The sequence below is a fragment of the Pelodiscus sinensis genome, chromosome 6 (assembly GCF_052426305.1).
Source record: "Pelodiscus sinensis isolate ZL-2025 chromosome 6, ASM5242630v1, whole genome shotgun sequence".
Lineage (NCBI taxonomy): Eukaryota > Metazoa > Chordata > Testudines > Trionychidae > Pelodiscus > Pelodiscus sinensis.
Window position 1 is genome coordinate 79,587,803 of NC_143057.1, and position 17,454 is coordinate 79,605,256.

Sequence of the window (17,454 nt, forward strand, 5' to 3'; positions counted from 1 at the left end):
CTAACTTTGTAGTGTAGACATACCCAAATATAGTAGATATTAACATTAACAATGTAAATCATTAGAGGGCAATCTTGTACAAAAAAGCCATAATAGAATTGGAAAAAATCAGCTGTATAAATGTGTGTGAACTGGTAGTGCAGCTGGCAAATGGTTAGCCATTTGAATAACAGTGTCAAGCTACAATTGGAATTAGCTTGTTTCCTCTGTTACCCCGAAAACTAATTTATGGTGGGAGTCAACAGAGCTAGGAGGCAAGATATTTTGGCCTTGGAAAGGGTTCAGAGAAAGGCAACTAAAATGATTAAGGGTTTGGAACAGGTCCCATCTGAAGAGAGGCTAAAGAGACTAGGACTTTTCAGCTTAGAAAAGAGGAGACTGAGGGGGGATATGATAGAGGTATATAAAACACGAGTGGTGTAGAGAGGGTAAATAAAGAAAAGTTCTTCATTAGTTCCCATAAAATAAGGACTAGAGGACACCAAATGAAATTAATGGCCAGCAGGTTTAACACTAATAAGAGAAAGTTCTTCTTCACACAGCACATAGTCAACCTGTGGAACTCCTTGCCACAGGAGGCTGTGAAGGCTAGAACTATAACAGAGTTTAAAGAGAAGTTAGATAAAGTCATGGAGGTTGAGTCCATGGAGTGCTATTAGTCAGGGGGTAGGAATGGTGTCCCTGGCCTCTGTTTGAGGAAGGCTGGAGATGGATGGCACAAGACAAATTGCTTGGTAATTGTCTGCGGTCCATCCCCTCCAGGGTACCTCGTGTTGGCCGCTGTCAGCAGACAGGCTACTGGGCTAGATGGACCTTTGGTCTGACCCAGTATGGCCGTTCTTATGTTCTAAGCTCAGGGTTGGGTGTCTTACTGGACCAACTTGATTTTCATGCAGACCTGCTTCTGGGTTCGCATGTGGTCTTTGGTGGACAAGCAGGCAGCTATCCTGCCCTAGACGGCCGCATTCCTGTGCCTAGTGCGGAGGTCGTGGATGTTGGAGGCCTCCCCCTAAACCTCAATGAGGTCCATGATCTCCGCACTAGACCAGGCGGGTGCCCGCCTCTTGCTGCCCCAGGCAGGCTCCTGGGAGCTGCCAGCCTGGTCCTGGGAAGAGGCAGAGGGCTGGGTGGCAGCTGGTGGCTGGCTCATACTGTGCCAGGTGCAGGGTCTGTTGGCTGGGTCCTGGCAGGCTTGCAACTGGCACGAGCACTGTAGCCAGACCGTGCCCCTTTAAGGGCTCTGGGGCCGGGAGAAGAGTTTACCTGGTTTGGCCCAGAGTAGCCACCAGGGCAACCTGGGAAGGGCTAGCCTCCAATTAGTTCGAATTAAGTGGCTACACAGTCCTTAATTCAAACTACTTAATTCAAAGTAAGTCCTTGTAGAATGAGGTTTACCTAGTTCGAATTAAGCGCTCGGCTAGTTCGATTTAAATTCGAACTAGCGGTTTATATGTGCAGCCCCTATGAAAGTTAATTCGAACAAACGGCTGTTAGTTTCAATTAACTTTGTAGTGTACACATACCCTTGCTGTCTCTCATACAGAGGCAGCAAGGGGGTGGGGAAGCAAGTAGTCAAGTACTCAACTAACTACCCAATAAGCTTAGCCTTAAATACATGCATATATACATACACAAAGAATATAGTATATACATTATGGGCAAAAAAAGTATTGTGTTTTCACACATCTGATCAAAGGAAATGTAAAGACAATCAAATGCTACAGAATGAAATACTGTTTTCTTTCTTTCTTTCTTTCTTTCTTTCTTTCTTTCTTTCTTTCTTTCTTTCTTTCTTTCTTTCTTTCTTTCTTTCTTTCTTTCAAGTCAGAAAGAACAACAATTTAGCATCATAATTGGAACTGTGACCATCTGATGATTACTAAATGATATTGTATTGTTACTGCAGATCAACCTTCAAAGGAAGATGAGAGTCACAGGAGTTATAACCCAAGGTGCCAAGAGGATTGGAAGCCCAGAATATATAAAATCTTACAAAATTGCATACAGTAATGATGGGAAATCATGGGTGACATACAAAGGAAAAGGCACCAATGAAGATATGGTAAGACTGGGTCACCTTTGTGCCAATGAAAATCCCGAGGTATATCTGACTTCTGAAAGCAAAAAGTGTCTCCAGTAGATGAGTATCATTATCTAACAGAGAAAGCACTTAAATGTGTGTTGCCTTATTATTTTTTTTTCTGGAAAACATAGAAATATGTTTCCACATTATGTCATCTATGAATTTCTTCTTATTTAATTGATGGCTCTATAAACACTGTGTCCCCAGGCTAAAATAATCCAGTTTATTACACTTAACTGATTTTCATTTTAATTAGTTTACCAGTAATTACTCATGACTCTTTTTAATTTAGTTTCAGTATACTGGCAGATTAATATTAACCCTTGAAAGCATAGAACCCATTCATCAATGTTAATCTCTGCATGCAAAACCAGTATTATCCTGTAAACCGTCCCTCCCCCCCCCCCCACACACACACATTTACAAAATATAATTAGAATTTGTTTTTTATACAGAGCAGCACAGAATACTTTACTGTGAGAGGTAGAATAGAACTAAAGAACTTTAGTGTGGGACACATTTAGAGGTAATGCCATGTTGAAAAGACTGTAATGAAACAAGGAAGCAAAGTGTAAGAATATATAATTACAACAAAAAGAGAATAGAAAAATCCTTTTGGGGCTGATTTGAATCCCATTTCAGTCAATGTAATGTCTCCAGCTGACTTCAATGGAGTTTGAATCAGTTCTTAAATAAGGGAGAGAGAAGTAAGTGTGGATCAGTGTTTATAATTGCAGCCTAAAATGAACAGGGACATTTTAATACACAAGTTGAAGGGAAGATGTGATTTTTAGTGTATTAGTATCTGGAGCATGGCAGCGGGGAGGGGGAAGACTTGAGGCCTCAATTCAGCAAGATACTTAAATGCTCGCCTTACTTTAAGCACGTGTAGTCCTACTAAAATCAATAAAGAGTAGTACCCACATGTTTCACATTATACCTAGATACCATGCTGAATTAGACCAGATTGAGTAGCATAGGTCACGGAACAGCCTCTAAATGTGGAAAGTCATGAAAAAAGACAAACAGGAAGTGAAGAATAAAAAAGGAGGTGTGTGCACATATATAATCCGGAAAGATAAGTAAAGACCTAGTTGTCATTCTTGTACTGTTTGAAATGTATGATTTTTTTCACAGGTGTTCCATGGAAATGAGGACAACAACACTCCGTATGCCAATTCTTTCACACCTCCAATAAAATCACAGTACATCCGATTGTATCCTCAGGTTTGCAGAAGACACTGTACTTTGAGAATGGAACTTCTTGGCTGTGAATTATCAGGTGAGTTTTCCAACACCACAAAATTGTCACAGCATAAATCCTCTTTGTTCCTGCGGTTTAGAATATTAATTCCTGGCAGAATTCCATTGACGTAAGTGGTGTACAGCACAGTTGAATTTGTTTCTTTGTATTTAAAGTACATGAACAAGAGGGCATATATTTTTGCACTTATTCATATCTAATTATTTGCTTCTTGAAATGGATACAGAAGGCTGAAGAATTTAATGCCTATTTTGCTTCAGTCATCACTTAATAGGTATATCATGTCCAGATTCTTAACACAACTAATAATAAACACAGGAATGGAATACAAGTCAAAATAAAGAAAGAACAGGTAAAAGAATAGTTAACTATGTCACATGTATTCAAGTCAGCAGAATCTGATTACATTAATTCTAGGGTGCTTAAGGAAATATCTGATACATTTTCTGAACTGCTAGCAATTATCTTTGAGAACTCATGGAGGAAGGATGAGATCTCAAAGGATTGGAGAATGGCAAGCATAATACCTATGAACAAAAAGGATTATAGACCAGTAAGTCTATTTTCAATAGTTGGAGCAAATTGGTAATAATGCTAAAAAGGAATTGGGGGGCTATAATAGATCACATGTGGAATTAGTAAATAATGTGATGCAGTTGTGAAAAAGACTAATATCATTTTGGGGTATGTAAGATATGGGAGATAATTATCCTGCTCTGCTTGCATGGTGTAATTGGGGTTTTGTGTCAAGATCTGGTAACCACACTTTAGGAAACATAAGGACAAGTTGGAGTGAATCTAGAAGACAGGATTGGAAATTATAAAAGGTTTAAAAATCTAACCAGTGTAGAAAGGTTAAAACAGCTGCATATGTTTAGCCTTGAGAGAAAAAAAACTGAAGAGGAACCCGGTAATCTTCAAATATGATAAGGGCTGCTATACAAAGGATAGTGATCACTTGTTCTCCATGTCTCCTGAAGGTAAAACAAAAAATAGTCAGCTTAATATGCAACAGGAGCGATTTGGATAACCTATTAAGCAAAGGATTCTAATTATGAGAATATTTTAGCACTGGAACAGTCTTCCAAGTTAGGTTGTGGAATCACCATCATTGGAGATTTTTAAGAACAGTTAAGTATGTTCTAAGTATATTTGGTCTTGCCTCTGTGCAGGGGGCTGGACTTGATGACCAGAAGTCCCATCCAGCACTTCATTTACATGTTCTGTAATGTATTTATAGTAGCACCTAAAAGTACCAACCAAAATTGTGCTAGGCATAATACAAACATATACTGAGGGGCAGGCTGTGCCACCGACTCACAACTTATAGCCTGAATGCACCAACCAGACAAAGGATAGGAGGGACAACAGATCCAGAAGTCAAATGACTTATCGAGTGTTACACAGCAGGTCAATGACAGAGGTGAGAGTTGACCACAGATCTCCCAGTCCTGCTTCCCTGTTAAGTGCCCTCTGTACTAGACTATGCTGGTCAGGCATTCTATAACAGCCTTGAAATTGCAAGAGTTCTGTAAGCTGAAGCTGAAGAACTTTCAAAGCAAAATAAAATACATGGTGCTTGGTTGCTTTTGATGAAGTTTGATTTGATTTAGATTTGTTCTGTGGCTTTCCTATAGAAACAGATTGTGGCTTGGAGTAGAAGGAAATGAACTAGTGAGCCAATATAAACCTTCTCAAACTTTGTTGTAGCAAAGGTTATAGCACATAAATGTAAAGCTTGACCCCCATCTACTCTCTGCAAGAACTATATTCGCTCTACAAATTCAGTAAACATGCAAATTCTTTATCTGTCAAAAGAGATCAGCTTTTCACCAGAGGGACTGCTACAGTAAATTCATTTTAGGGTGGTTTTTACCTGGCTACCTGTTTTATTTTATAAAACAATAGCCATCAATTTCCTGAATTATATAGCAAAGCAGTCTGAGTTAAATAATTCTTGGTCCTTCAGTGACATCAAAACCAGATTCAAAAATTAAAAGTTAATGCATTAATCTTGCAGTAGCCCTTTTTCGATAGAGATAGATTTGAAAGTAAATAGAAAATCCTGTCTGAGGTACTTTAGTGTATTAGATTTTTCTTTTTATGCTTTCCATTTCTGGAACCACAATTTAGAATAAGTCCTTGCCAGAATGACCAGGAATTGTTTTGCTCAAAGAACTGTGAAAGCTACTAAAGTAAATTCATTTCAGTGGTCTCATCTCAGTGTCAAGGTCACCATTCCTCAGCACTGTTGTCATAGTCTGGGCTCATCAGAGGAACTTCAGCTTCAGTTAAAAGCCAAGTAAAATTACACATAAAGACAAACTAATGCAGTCTAATGCCAGGTCGTTTCTTAGGTTGTGATGCACTCTTAGGAGTATAGGAGTTTCAAAACCGATCTCCCCTTTTTATTTTAATGAAATCTTTCTAATTAAAAAAACCAGACCTTTCCTAGGTCCCCATTCAACAACGTACTTAGGTGTGTAGCTGACTTTAAGCACAATAGTCTTATCTAAGCAGGGCCGTAAATGCATTTTATATGTCAACAAGCACCTTTTATTCCTGTGTAACCAGCCAACTATAAAATGAACATTTATTTCTTTCCTTGACTTTTATTTCCCTGCAACCCTCTGCATTTAGAGCCAAATTCTGCCTCCTCGCTCATGCTGAGTAGCAGCGTATTCAGAAAGCGGTTGTCTTAGTATTCTTTTGCCCATCTGCAGAGTAGAACACTACTTGTTGTGAAGAAAGGAAGGAGACACTGCCCTTTTATGAGACTATGGCCACATGCTGAGATTTACAGAACACCTGCTTGATTTCTGAAATGGGTTGATTGAAAGTGAGAATTTATAGGCAAGATGTGTATTTCCATATTATCATGCAGTCTGTTATTTTTCATAAGCAAAGTTTTAAAATCTATTTTTATTCCCCAGGACATTCATACAGCAACCAAGATGATGAAGCATAGTCTTTGAATTAAAATAATTGGCTTCCTCTGCTCTTACCACTCCATCACAAACTCTAGCGGCATAAGGCAAGACAAAAACATAATAGAGCACAAGCCTAGGGGATGGGAACTCTTGCAAGCAAATATCTAGCTTTGACACTGATTATTTCTGAGCTTGTGCACAATTATATGAAATTCTGAGTGTCTCCTAGGAGGTAAGCACTCTCGAAATCAGTGGGAGTTCAAGGTACTCAGTCTTGTGGAAGACAGAGCAAACTTATAGACAAGATATTGTACCCGAAGGCCGCAGGAAGCATGCCTGTGACCAAGTATGGATTATCCCAAACTCAAGACTCTAAGCTACCTTCCTTGTAAGTGCTTATTCCTCAACCCTCCACATCTTCTGGTTACTTGGCAAAGACCAGTATTCTCTCCAGGTATACATATGCTCGCTCTCCTTCCATGTGGACCATAGGGTCTTCACTCCTGCCTTACATCTTTGATGTCTGCTGCTGCCATCTTGGTTTCTTGCGTAACCCCTCTGCCAGATAGCACTGGCAGCAGCCAGGGCCGGGTTCAATATCTAGGGATTCCTTTTCATCTATCCCACACAGAATTGGCTCAGACTCCCACCCAGTAGCCTGGGAAATCCACACAACCCCCGAGTACATCTGAGAGGCAATGCTTCCCCATTGGCAAGCACAGAGTCTGAGTGTAGAAAAGAAACTTATAATAAAAGAGAGAGAAGTAACGTGGCATTAACTTGGGAAAATACCACAGAGTTCATAACCAACCCACGAGTGAACCTACTAGCTCAAGCGGATTGAGCAATGTCCTTTGCCTCTTAGCCTCACAAGTCCAGCAATGTAAGTGTCCCATTCACATGCCCAACCTTTCTCCGTACCCCACTCACAGTTGTTGCCCTTGATCAGGGCAGACCAGAGCTCCAAGGCGATTTTCAGATTTCACCTCCCACCCTTGGGGGAGTGGGGATAGGGAGCATCTCACCCACTCCATTGGCCACTCCCCACTGCTCCTATAGGCTGCCTGCCAGCCGCTCCTGCCAGCCACACTGCTTTCAGCCATTCCCACCAGCCGCTCTGCAGGCCGCCTGCCACTATTCCTACCAGCTGCTCCTGCCAGCCACCTGCTAGCTGCTCCCACAAGTCACCTTCTGGCTGCTTCCTCCTGCCAGCTGCCCTGGTGGCTGCCTGCTGCTGCTCCTACCAGCTGCCCACCAGCCCCTCCCACCAGCCGCCTGCTGGCCACTTTCACCAGCTGCCAGCCGCCCTGCTGGCTGCCCACCAGCCACTCCTGCCAGCCGCCTGCTGGCTGCTTGCTCCTGCCAGCTGCCCCACTGTCCACCTGTTGCTGCTTTCACAATGGGTCTGGCTCTGGGCCAAACCTAGTGATTTCAGCTCTTTGCCAGTTTCTCTGTGATTTCAGCTTTTGGCCTGCTACCTAGGCTGGGCAAAAGATTCCAGCTCCCACTGGAATAATATTTCAAAATAATAAAGAGACTCCTTATGGAGTCTGTTGAAGTCTATCCTTAGAAAAGGAGGGGCGAGGGACGAAATAGGTTGACCAGTCTTATAGCTCATGCCTGGACTGCATGTAGCTGGCTGATTCAAGCTCCTTCCTCCCCAAATCCAGTCCACTTGAGTCTGGAAGTGGGAGGCTTGTCCATCCGAGACTCTTTACAATGACAGTGTCTCTCCTGCAAGCACTGGTGGTCATATATTACAATTCCTACATTTAGGGTTAACAGAGTTTGTGACCCCACAACAGCAAATTAGTTACAATACACCACATTCCATTCTAACAATTGACCATCCATCAGGCCTATAGCTCTGACTGAACTGGATTTACATAACCATACCCCAGATTCCTTTCCCATTCCAGCATGAGCTGTATTTACATATCAACAGTTAAATACCTTGCCGGGCAGCTGGCTGCATTGGAAGCAGTGGTTCAGACCCTGCTTACCCGTGCCTTATCATTCTGAGAACTTTCACTTCTAGTGTGCATTTCTGTATTTACCTTAGCCTACCACATTGCACTTTATCCCAGGGATTCCTGTCCATCACCTCTCTTGTCACTTTAGTCAGGTCTTTCTTCCACATATGTCATAGCCATACTATTTCTGTTCCATAATTTCCTATCTTGTCATAATCATAAGTATTACAGTACTCCCTCACGCCATTTTTAAATAAAAACGTTCTTCATATGTATTAAATCTTGAAGGAGTCTCCTTTACCCATCCTTTTCACCCTCATTGAAAGCCGAGATATCATACGTTACATTTGGGTGGAGGGAGGTGGTAGTTTTTTCTGGAAGTATTAATGAACTATGTGATCAATAAGGGATGTAATTTTCTTTGATATAGCAAAGGTTTGTTGTCCTTACTCCTATATGCATATAATGTATGCATATAGTGTTATGTAAGGTTTAGAACCTGTTCTTCTCTTTCTGGTAGCAGTTTATCATTAGTTGTACCTCTTTCCTCCCTCTAATTTTTGGAGGTGTAAAGAAAAAGTGTAAAATTACATGTTCACAAGTGTGGGTACAAAGTAGAAAAAGTAGATACATGCAATTGATGGTTTTGTTCATTGTGATATATTTTTTTTCAACTCTTGCCCAAACTATTTTGACAGCACATATGAGAGGAGAGGAGAGGAGAGGAGAGGAGAGGAGAGGAGAGGAGGTCTTGTTCCTAATACATTGTAACTGTTCTCCAACCTATTCTTCTTCCTAGTAGGTCAAAATGCACTCTGTCTCTGCCCAGTGACTAACACCTGATAATCCATTGCACAGCATCATGGCAGAAGTCTATTTGAAATTACTTGCTAAATTTTATTTTAAAAACTTAGAAGAGGAGAATGGGTAGGCCCAGCATCTATCAATGTCCATCCTCATCACAGTGAGAGTAAATCGTGGGATTTTAGCTACCTGCTTAATTCTCCACAGGAAGCTACACCCTTGTCTCAGCTATATCTAGAGTCTTCACCTTGCTGGTGATTGTTTGTTTGTTTGTTTGTTTGTTTGTTTGTTTGTTTGTTTGTTTGCAAGATACCAAGTTATGAAAAAGTACAGATGTGCTTTAGTACATTTGAGAATTTTCCTCGGCACTAGTAACATTAAGAAAGAAATAAGTATTTTGTAGAATTACACTTCAGTGTTAAGATACCACTATGATGGGACACAGAATAAGAGTAGAGTAGAATAAATTAAGGGAAACAGTGGATATTTTCTGCATAGAAACTCATGTATATGCAGGAGCCTGACACTAATGAAAAGAACTGAGGGAAATCACCTTTTTTTCCTTTATTCTGTAAATGTTAGAAAATATTTTGAGTCCTCTATATTATGTTCAAGTCTTTCAACATCTATTATAATAAAATGCCTTGCATTGTCAATTTTTTGTTTTTGCAATTTCTTCAAAAGATGTTCCTGAGTCAAGTCCTGTCCGTGGGAATTGCTTTCCTCCTCCCCTGATAAAGTGGTTTATGAATCTCCATACCCTTAAAGACAGCTAATCATCAACTAGAGCCCTTACTTAATTTACTCTGCTTTAGGTGGAGTGAGTTTCAATAACCTGGCTTCTTATCTACTAACTGGTGGTGCTTCTACCTGATTGGTTAAGGTAATCAGGAGCCCAGACTTAACTACCTATCTGGGTTTAATTATTCCTGATCCAGTATATCTTGCTATGACTAGACTCATACATAATAGTTGTCTGACACCATCATAACAGATGAACCAACAATCAAAGTATGTTTTATTTACCAGGAGAAATATAGAAGAAGCATAAAAAGGGAAGGAAAGAATGAAGTATATACATCAATAACATAAGAACATAAGAACGGCCGTACTGAGTCAGACCAAAGGTCCATCTAGCCCAGTATCCTGTCTGCCAACAGTGGCCAGCACCAGGTGCCCCAGAGAGGGTGGACCGAAGACAATGATCAAGCAATTTGTCTCCTGCCATCCCTTTCCAGCCTCTGACAAACAAAGGCCAAGGACACCATTTTATCCCCTGGCTAATAGCTTTTTATGGACCTATCCTCCATGAAATTATCTAGCTTCTTTTTAAACTCTATTATAGTCCTAGCCTTCACAGCCTCCTCTGGCAAGCAGTTCCACAGGTTGACTACACGCTGTGTGAAGAACGTTCTTTTATTAGTTTTAAACCTGCTACCCATTAATTTCATTTGGTGTCCTCTAGTTCTTCTATTTAGGGAACTAATAAATAACTTTTCTTTATCCACCCTCTCCACATCACTCATGATTTTATATACCTCTATCATATCCCCCCTCAGTCTCCTCTTTTCTAAACTGAAAAGTCCCAGTCGCTTTAACTTCTCCTCATATGGGACCGGTTCCAAACCCCTAATCATTTTAGTTGCCCTTTTCTGAACCCTTTCCAAGGCCAAAATATCTTTTTTGAGGTGAGGAGACCACATCTGTACACAGTATTCAAGATGTGGGCATATCATAGTTTTATACAGGGGCAGTAAGATATTCTGTCTTATTTTCTATCCCTTTCTTAATAATTCCTAGCATCCTATTTGCCTTTTTGACCACCGCTGCACACTGTGTGGAAGTTTTCAGAGAACTGTCTATGATAACTCCAAGATCTCTTTCCTGATTTGTCATAGCCAAATTAGCCCCCATCATACTGTACGTATAGTTGGGGTTATTTTTCCAGATATGCATTACTTTACACTTATCCACATTAAATTTCATTTGCCATTTTGTTGCCCAGTCACTCAGTTTGGTGAGATCTTCTTGGAGTCCCTCACAGTCTGCTTCTGTCTTGACTATCCTAAACAGTTTGGTATCATTTGCAAACTTTATCACATCACTACTTACCCCTTTCTTCAGATCATTTATTAATAAGTTGAAAAGGATTGGTCCTAGGACTGTCCCTTGGGGGACACCACTAGTTACCCCTCTCCATTCTGAAAATTTACCATTTATTCCTACCCTTTGTTTCCTGTCTTTTAACCAGTTCTCAATCCATGAAAGGACCTTCCCTCTTATCCCAAGAGCCTTTGGTGAGAGACCTTGTCAAAGGCTTTCTGAAAATCTAAGTATACTATATCTACTGGATCCCCCTTGTCCGCATGTTTGTTAACCCCTTCACAGAACTCTAATAGATTAGTAAGACAGGATTTCCCTTTAGAGAAACCATGTTGACTTTTGTCCAACAAATTATGTTCTTCTACATGCTTCACAATTTTATTTTTTACTATTGTTTCTACTAATTTGCCCGGTACTGAAATTAGACTTACTGGTCTATAGTTGCCCGGATCGCCTCTAGAGCCCTTTTTAAATATTGGTGACACGTTGGCTACCTTCCAGTCATTAGGTATGGAAGCCGATTTAAAGGATAGGTTACAAACCACAGAATAAAATAGTTCAGCAATTTCCCATTTGAGTTCTTTTAGAGCCCTTGATTGAATGCCATCCGGTCCCGAAGATTTGTTAACATTAAGTTTTTCTATTTGTTCCAAAACCTCCTCTAATGACACTTCAATCCGGGACAGTTCCTCAGATTCATCACCCACAAAGGACGGTGCAGATTTGGGAATCTCCCCAACGTCCTCAGCTGTGAAGACTGAAGCAAAGAAATCATTTAGTTTCTCTGCAATGGCTTTATCGTCCTTGATTGCTTCTTTTATAGCTCGATCATCTAGGGGACCCACAGGTTTTTTAGCAGGCTTCCTGCTTCTAATGTACTTAAAAAACATTTTGTTATTTCTTTTTGAGTTTTTGGCTAGCTGTTCCTCAAAATCTTTTTTTGCTTTTCTTATTACATTTTTACACTTGATTTGACAGTGTTTATCTTCCTTTCTATTTATCTCACTAGGATTGGACTTCCACGTCTTAAAAGATACCTTTTTGTCCCTCACTGCTTCTTTTACATGGTGATTAAGCCACGGTGACTCTTTTTTAGGTCTCTTGCTATGTTTTTTAATTTGGGGTATACATTTAAGTTGGGCCTCTATTATAGTGTCTTTAAAAAGTTTCCATGCAGCTTGTAGGGATTTAGCTCTAGTCACTGTGCCTTTTAATTTTTGTTTAACTAACCTCCTCATTTTTGTGTAATTCCCCTTTTTGAAATTAAATGCCAGGGTGCTGGACTGCTGAGGTGTTCTTCCCACCACAGGAATGTTGACTGTTATTATATTATGGTCACTATTCCCAAGCGGTCCTGTAACTCTACAACCTTCAAGTAGTCAGGTTGGAGTTCCCTGGATTCACAAATTTATTCCACTCCAGTGAGATCCATAATGTGGAAGAACCCTTTTACCTTCATGAGTCATTGCAGGCCGGGACAGAGTAGCAAGGTGATGAGGGTACCTATTCATCCAGAGGACTAACCTTAGTTCTCCAGAAAAAGCTACTACCTCCCCATAGCTATAGCTGTAGTCTTCACAGATGAAGTTACAATGGTGGAGAGGGCCTCCTCAGTGTTTCTAAGTGAAGTTGCTCTCTCCGGGTATGTCTACACTACCACCCTAGTTCGAACTAGGGTGGTAATGTAGGCAACCGGAGTTGCAAATGAAGCCCGGGATTTGAATTTCCTGAGCTTCATTTGCATAAAGCCGGGCGCCGCCATTTTTAAATGTCCGCTAGTGCAGACTCTGTGCCACGTGGCTACACGCGGCATGGACTAGGTAGTTCGGACAAGGCTTCCTAGTCCGAACTACCGTTACTCCTCGTGAAACTACCGTTACTCCTCATGAAACTACAGTTACTGCTCGTGTAGCCGCGGGGAACGGAGTCCGCACTAGCGGACATTTAAAAATGGCGGCGCCCGGCGAGATGCAAATGAAGCCCGGGAAATTCAAATCCTGGGCTTCATTTGCAACTCCGGTTGCCTACATTACCACCCTAGTTCGAACTAGGGTGGTAGTGTAGACATACCCTCCCAGAGTAGTTTGGCAAACCCTTTTCAAGGAAAAATAGGTAGCCTTCCCAGTTAAAGAAAGACAGGAGATCACTCACAGTCTCTTAGGCAGGTTTATCCTCCCTTTTGTTGGCTTAGACAGTCATCGATCCCCCAGATACACCTAATCATAAGACTCCTTTATCGACAAGATGAGCACACCACAATTTTCCCTATCACTCAACCATCTGGCAACAAGCTTGGCTCCCTTTCTCATTAAACCAGCTTATGTCACCAAAAGAGAGAAAGGGAGGGAGGGACAGAGAGCATCTAAGGCACTGAGACAGTAAGTAAATAATCTCATGGATTCCTTTTCACTTTTTCAGGTTGTTCTGAGCCTCTGGGGATGAAATCAGGGCATATACAGGATTATCAGATTACTGCCTCCAGCGTCTTCAGAACACTCAACATGGACATGTTCACTTGGGAACCTAGGAAAGCCCGGCTAGACAAGCAAGGCAAAGTGAATGCCTGGACTTCAGGCCATAGTGATCAGTCACAGTGGTTGCAGGTAAAGTTTCACTAGTTCACTGATATTCTTAGTGTCTACTTTCTGTATGTTTCTTATATTGGAGAGTTTTATTGATTTAGAGTCAAATCTTGTTTTACTCACCTGGATACATAGAGAACAATGGTAGTAGAACCTCCTCCCCCATGTAGATCAGTTGCACATGGGAGATATGACTCCAGAGAGTGCAAATTTGGGCACCTGCATCCCAGTATCTCATAGTACACAACTGTATTGTTGTTCACTATGTGCCAATGTGTAAGAGTGGGTAAGAGTGGGTCTTCAAACTGAATTAACAAAATCGTCTCTTCCCTCCATTTATGAGGCACCTAACAGCCAAGAGTATTATTACTGCTAATAGACTCAAATAATGGCTATGGAGTTGTGGCACTGGGTGCTTGATAGCCTGTTCAGAGTGATTCTAGCCTCCAGCCCTAGCAAAACTCCCTGAGACAAAGCCTATTTACTTGAACTTTGGCTTCTAGGAGATACCTTAGTCTAATTAAACTATTCAAAATTACCTTTTCCCACCACCAGTGAGTCTAGTTAAGCTTGATTCAGCACATGAATTCCTTATGAAACTGTTCACAAAGGTTGTTTTCAGTCTGAAAGCTACTTACAGAAGTTACTGGGAGGCTAATGGAAAAAGATATGGTGAAAGTCCATTTGACCAGTCATTGTGGCATTTCCATTTTTGAACTATTATATGCTGCAGTGTTTTGGGACAACTGCCAGTTTGGAATGGAATTCTCAGCATGAAACCTCAATAACACAAGGAGTATGCTACTAACCCCCTGCAAACTTTTCACATATAAATTATGACTTATTAGCTTTTATACCTACAGTTGCTAAGCAATTTAACAATGTGATTACTATCTACGCTTATGCATGGAAGGGAAAGAAGTAGTGACTGCATTGTCTATTTATCATTTGAATAATTAAAGATGTCTGGATTCAGTGATTTTTTTTTAAACAGTCTGTCAAAATACAGTGGTGTTTTAAGTAATTTTCATTTTCTCAAGAGGATGTGGTTATTGTGTTTTGTGGTGAAGGAATAGTGTGTCTCTCTCCAGCAACAGGAGAGACAAATCAGATCAAGGGCAATTTTGTCTCTGTTTCTGATACCAGGGAGCCAGCAGCATTTAGAGGCTATAAAGAAATGCTCCATGATGTATTATTCTGATGAGAATGACAGTAGATTTGTTGTTGTCTACAGTTGGCTAAGGGAGCTAAGGAGCTACAAAATAGAGGAAATTACAGCATTTTTTATATTATAATTTTTTTCTGTTTTTTTTTTCAAAATGCTTTTTCCTCTCATTTTTCCCCTTATCCCAAACTAACTTGAGTATACACATTAGTTCACTTTACATTCATTTCATTGCTGGCATGTTTTCCATCACTTCGGTAAAATTTATGCCTATTTTTTTTTTGGTAAATATTCAAAATAATCTATAAGGGCAAGTTAGATCTGGAAGGAAGTCTATGGTTTTGTTTTTCTATTTCATGATAGCATGACTATTTTCTTTCCTTTAACAAAAAATAACATGCTATGGATGATTGGAAGTTGTTATATTTATGGTACTTTTCCTAGAAAATGCTAACTATGTTTCAGTAAAAGCGTAAGCATTAAGCCTTTTGAGTTTTCAATGTATAGAGCAGCAATTTTGTACTGTTTCTCAATCCCTCTGAATTCATAAGCTTCAAAAATGAAGTGTCCTGTGGCTGCATAGCCTTGGTCTACACTAGGGAGTTATTTTGAAATAATCCCCCTTATTTCAAAATAATAAGCAGAGCATCCATGCTACCAAAACCGTTATTTTGAAATCTGTACCCCTGCTTTTCTTAGGGAATAACACTTGTTTTGAAATAGTTAAACTACTCTGAAAATAACAGAGTCCAAGATAAAAATAACAGCAAAAGAAGTACCTGTCAATTGTAGGACCCATGTTAATGACACTAATTCTGTAGGCTGGATGTGTCTGATTCATAGCTTTTGATGTGAACATGCAAATGTTAAAGGCAGGGAAATTTCTACTCCAAATCATCTGATGAAGTGAGTCTTACCCATGAAAACTTATGATACTATATGTTTTTGTTAATCTCTGAGGGTACATCTATACTACAGAGGAAGATTGAAGCTGCTGCTGTCAATCTTCTGGAGTCCAAATTAGCAATCTAGTTAAGATTGCTAATTCGAAGTGAGAAGGGCATGCCGGTCAATGCCAATAACCCTGCTTTCACAAAGAATAAAGAAAGTCAAAGGAAGTATGTTCTTCCTTTGACTTCCTTCAGCGTAGAGAGTGCCAAACGCCGAGTTAAATTAATTCAGCTTCAGCTACTCAAATAATGTAGCTGAAGTTGTGTATCTCAATTCGACTTTGTCCTGTAGTGTAGGCATATCATAAGGTGCCACAAAACTATTCATTGTTTTTAAAGTCACATACTACCATGGCTACCCCTTTGAGACTTTCATATACTTCTGTTGTTGATGTGCCCAAATAGTTCAAGTCTAGGTAACAGCGTGGTAGAAAAGAGGATATGCCTATTGTTTAAATTTATCTCCTTATTGTTTTTCTCTTTGCTTTTGGTCCCTTTGGGAAATTCCCTGTTAAGCTTTTTCTGACCCCTGTTAGATCCATTGGTTTCTCAATGTCCCTTGCTCAGGGAAACCTCCTTCCAATATTTAGTCTTCCAAGGGCCTAGAAGGGCCAGGGGGAGACAATGACTAATTGGGGAGCCAGAAAGCTAGTTTTCTTCTTCCCAGGGCAGAACACAGTACTGAATGAGACTGGGACAGTGCTACACAGAACCCCAGAACTTTTCTGTCAAGCACCACAACTAAGTGCTTACATTTGAGGGTTTATTTCTTTATAAGCCCAGACAACCAAATTATGATTTTTTAAAAAAGTTTAGAGACTGCTGCTGAATTAATGACATGGTCCATTATGCTCCAAGCAGTCAAGCCAAAACTTGTGGACTAAGACAGGGAAAGTCTGTAGGAGGCAATGGGGCATTATTATCTACCATGCTGCCCCCGCCATTTTGTACTTAGTCCTGTCAAACAGGCAGATTGGCATTTTCCTCAAAATCACCATACCATTTATTTTCTGATATTATGAATTATGAATTAGGGAAGAGGTTCAGGCCTGCACCTCCCATACCCTAAACACTGACACCAGCACCCCCCACACATACAGACCCTTTCCCTGAGGCCCTCCTAACCCCCCCCCCCATACCTCCAACCCCTTGACCTGAGCTCCCATATCCCCAATACCCTTCCCCGACTCCTGAACCTCCCAGACCCCCTCGTCCTGCATTTGAGAACCCACGCAACACTGGGTAAATCTTCTCTTTAATAAATATATTTATCATTGTACTAGAAAGTATTAGAAACAACTTAATTGTAATAAATAGGGCTCTACTTCCATGAAACTTATTTTCTGTGTATTTTACCTTGAGTCATAGGAAGGGTTTTCAAGCTTGATGCCCATGAATGATAAGCCTAATACAGTTTATTCTCAATTTTACAATTTCCATGGAGCTCTGATGTTTTAAGAATGCCATTGTTCCCTCAGAAATAGATTGGAGCAACAAGCCATGTCATCTGTTAATGTCTCTCATGTTGATTATATGTGAAGGAATCACCTATGCATGATCAAAGAGAACATCAATGTTGATAAACAACATATTGCTGTGG

The 17,454-nt window shown here is 40.4% G+C and overlaps 1 protein-coding gene across 1 annotated transcript in view; it reads left to right on the forward strand.

The window, feature by feature from the left end:
- EDIL3 (EGF like and discoidin domains 3) overlaps positions 1–17,454 on the forward strand; it is a 429,858-nt gene that overhangs the window by 340,013 nt on the left and 72,391 nt on the right. Inside the window, exons 7-9 of the mRNA XM_006124343.5 lie at positions 1,907–2,062; positions 3,221–3,365; positions 13,576–13,760. Of these exons, the coding sequence (XP_006124405.3) occupies positions 1,907–2,062; positions 3,221–3,365; positions 13,576–13,760 (486 nt within the window). The remainder of the gene's footprint in view (positions 1–1,906; positions 2,063–3,220; positions 3,366–13,575; positions 13,761–17,454) is intronic.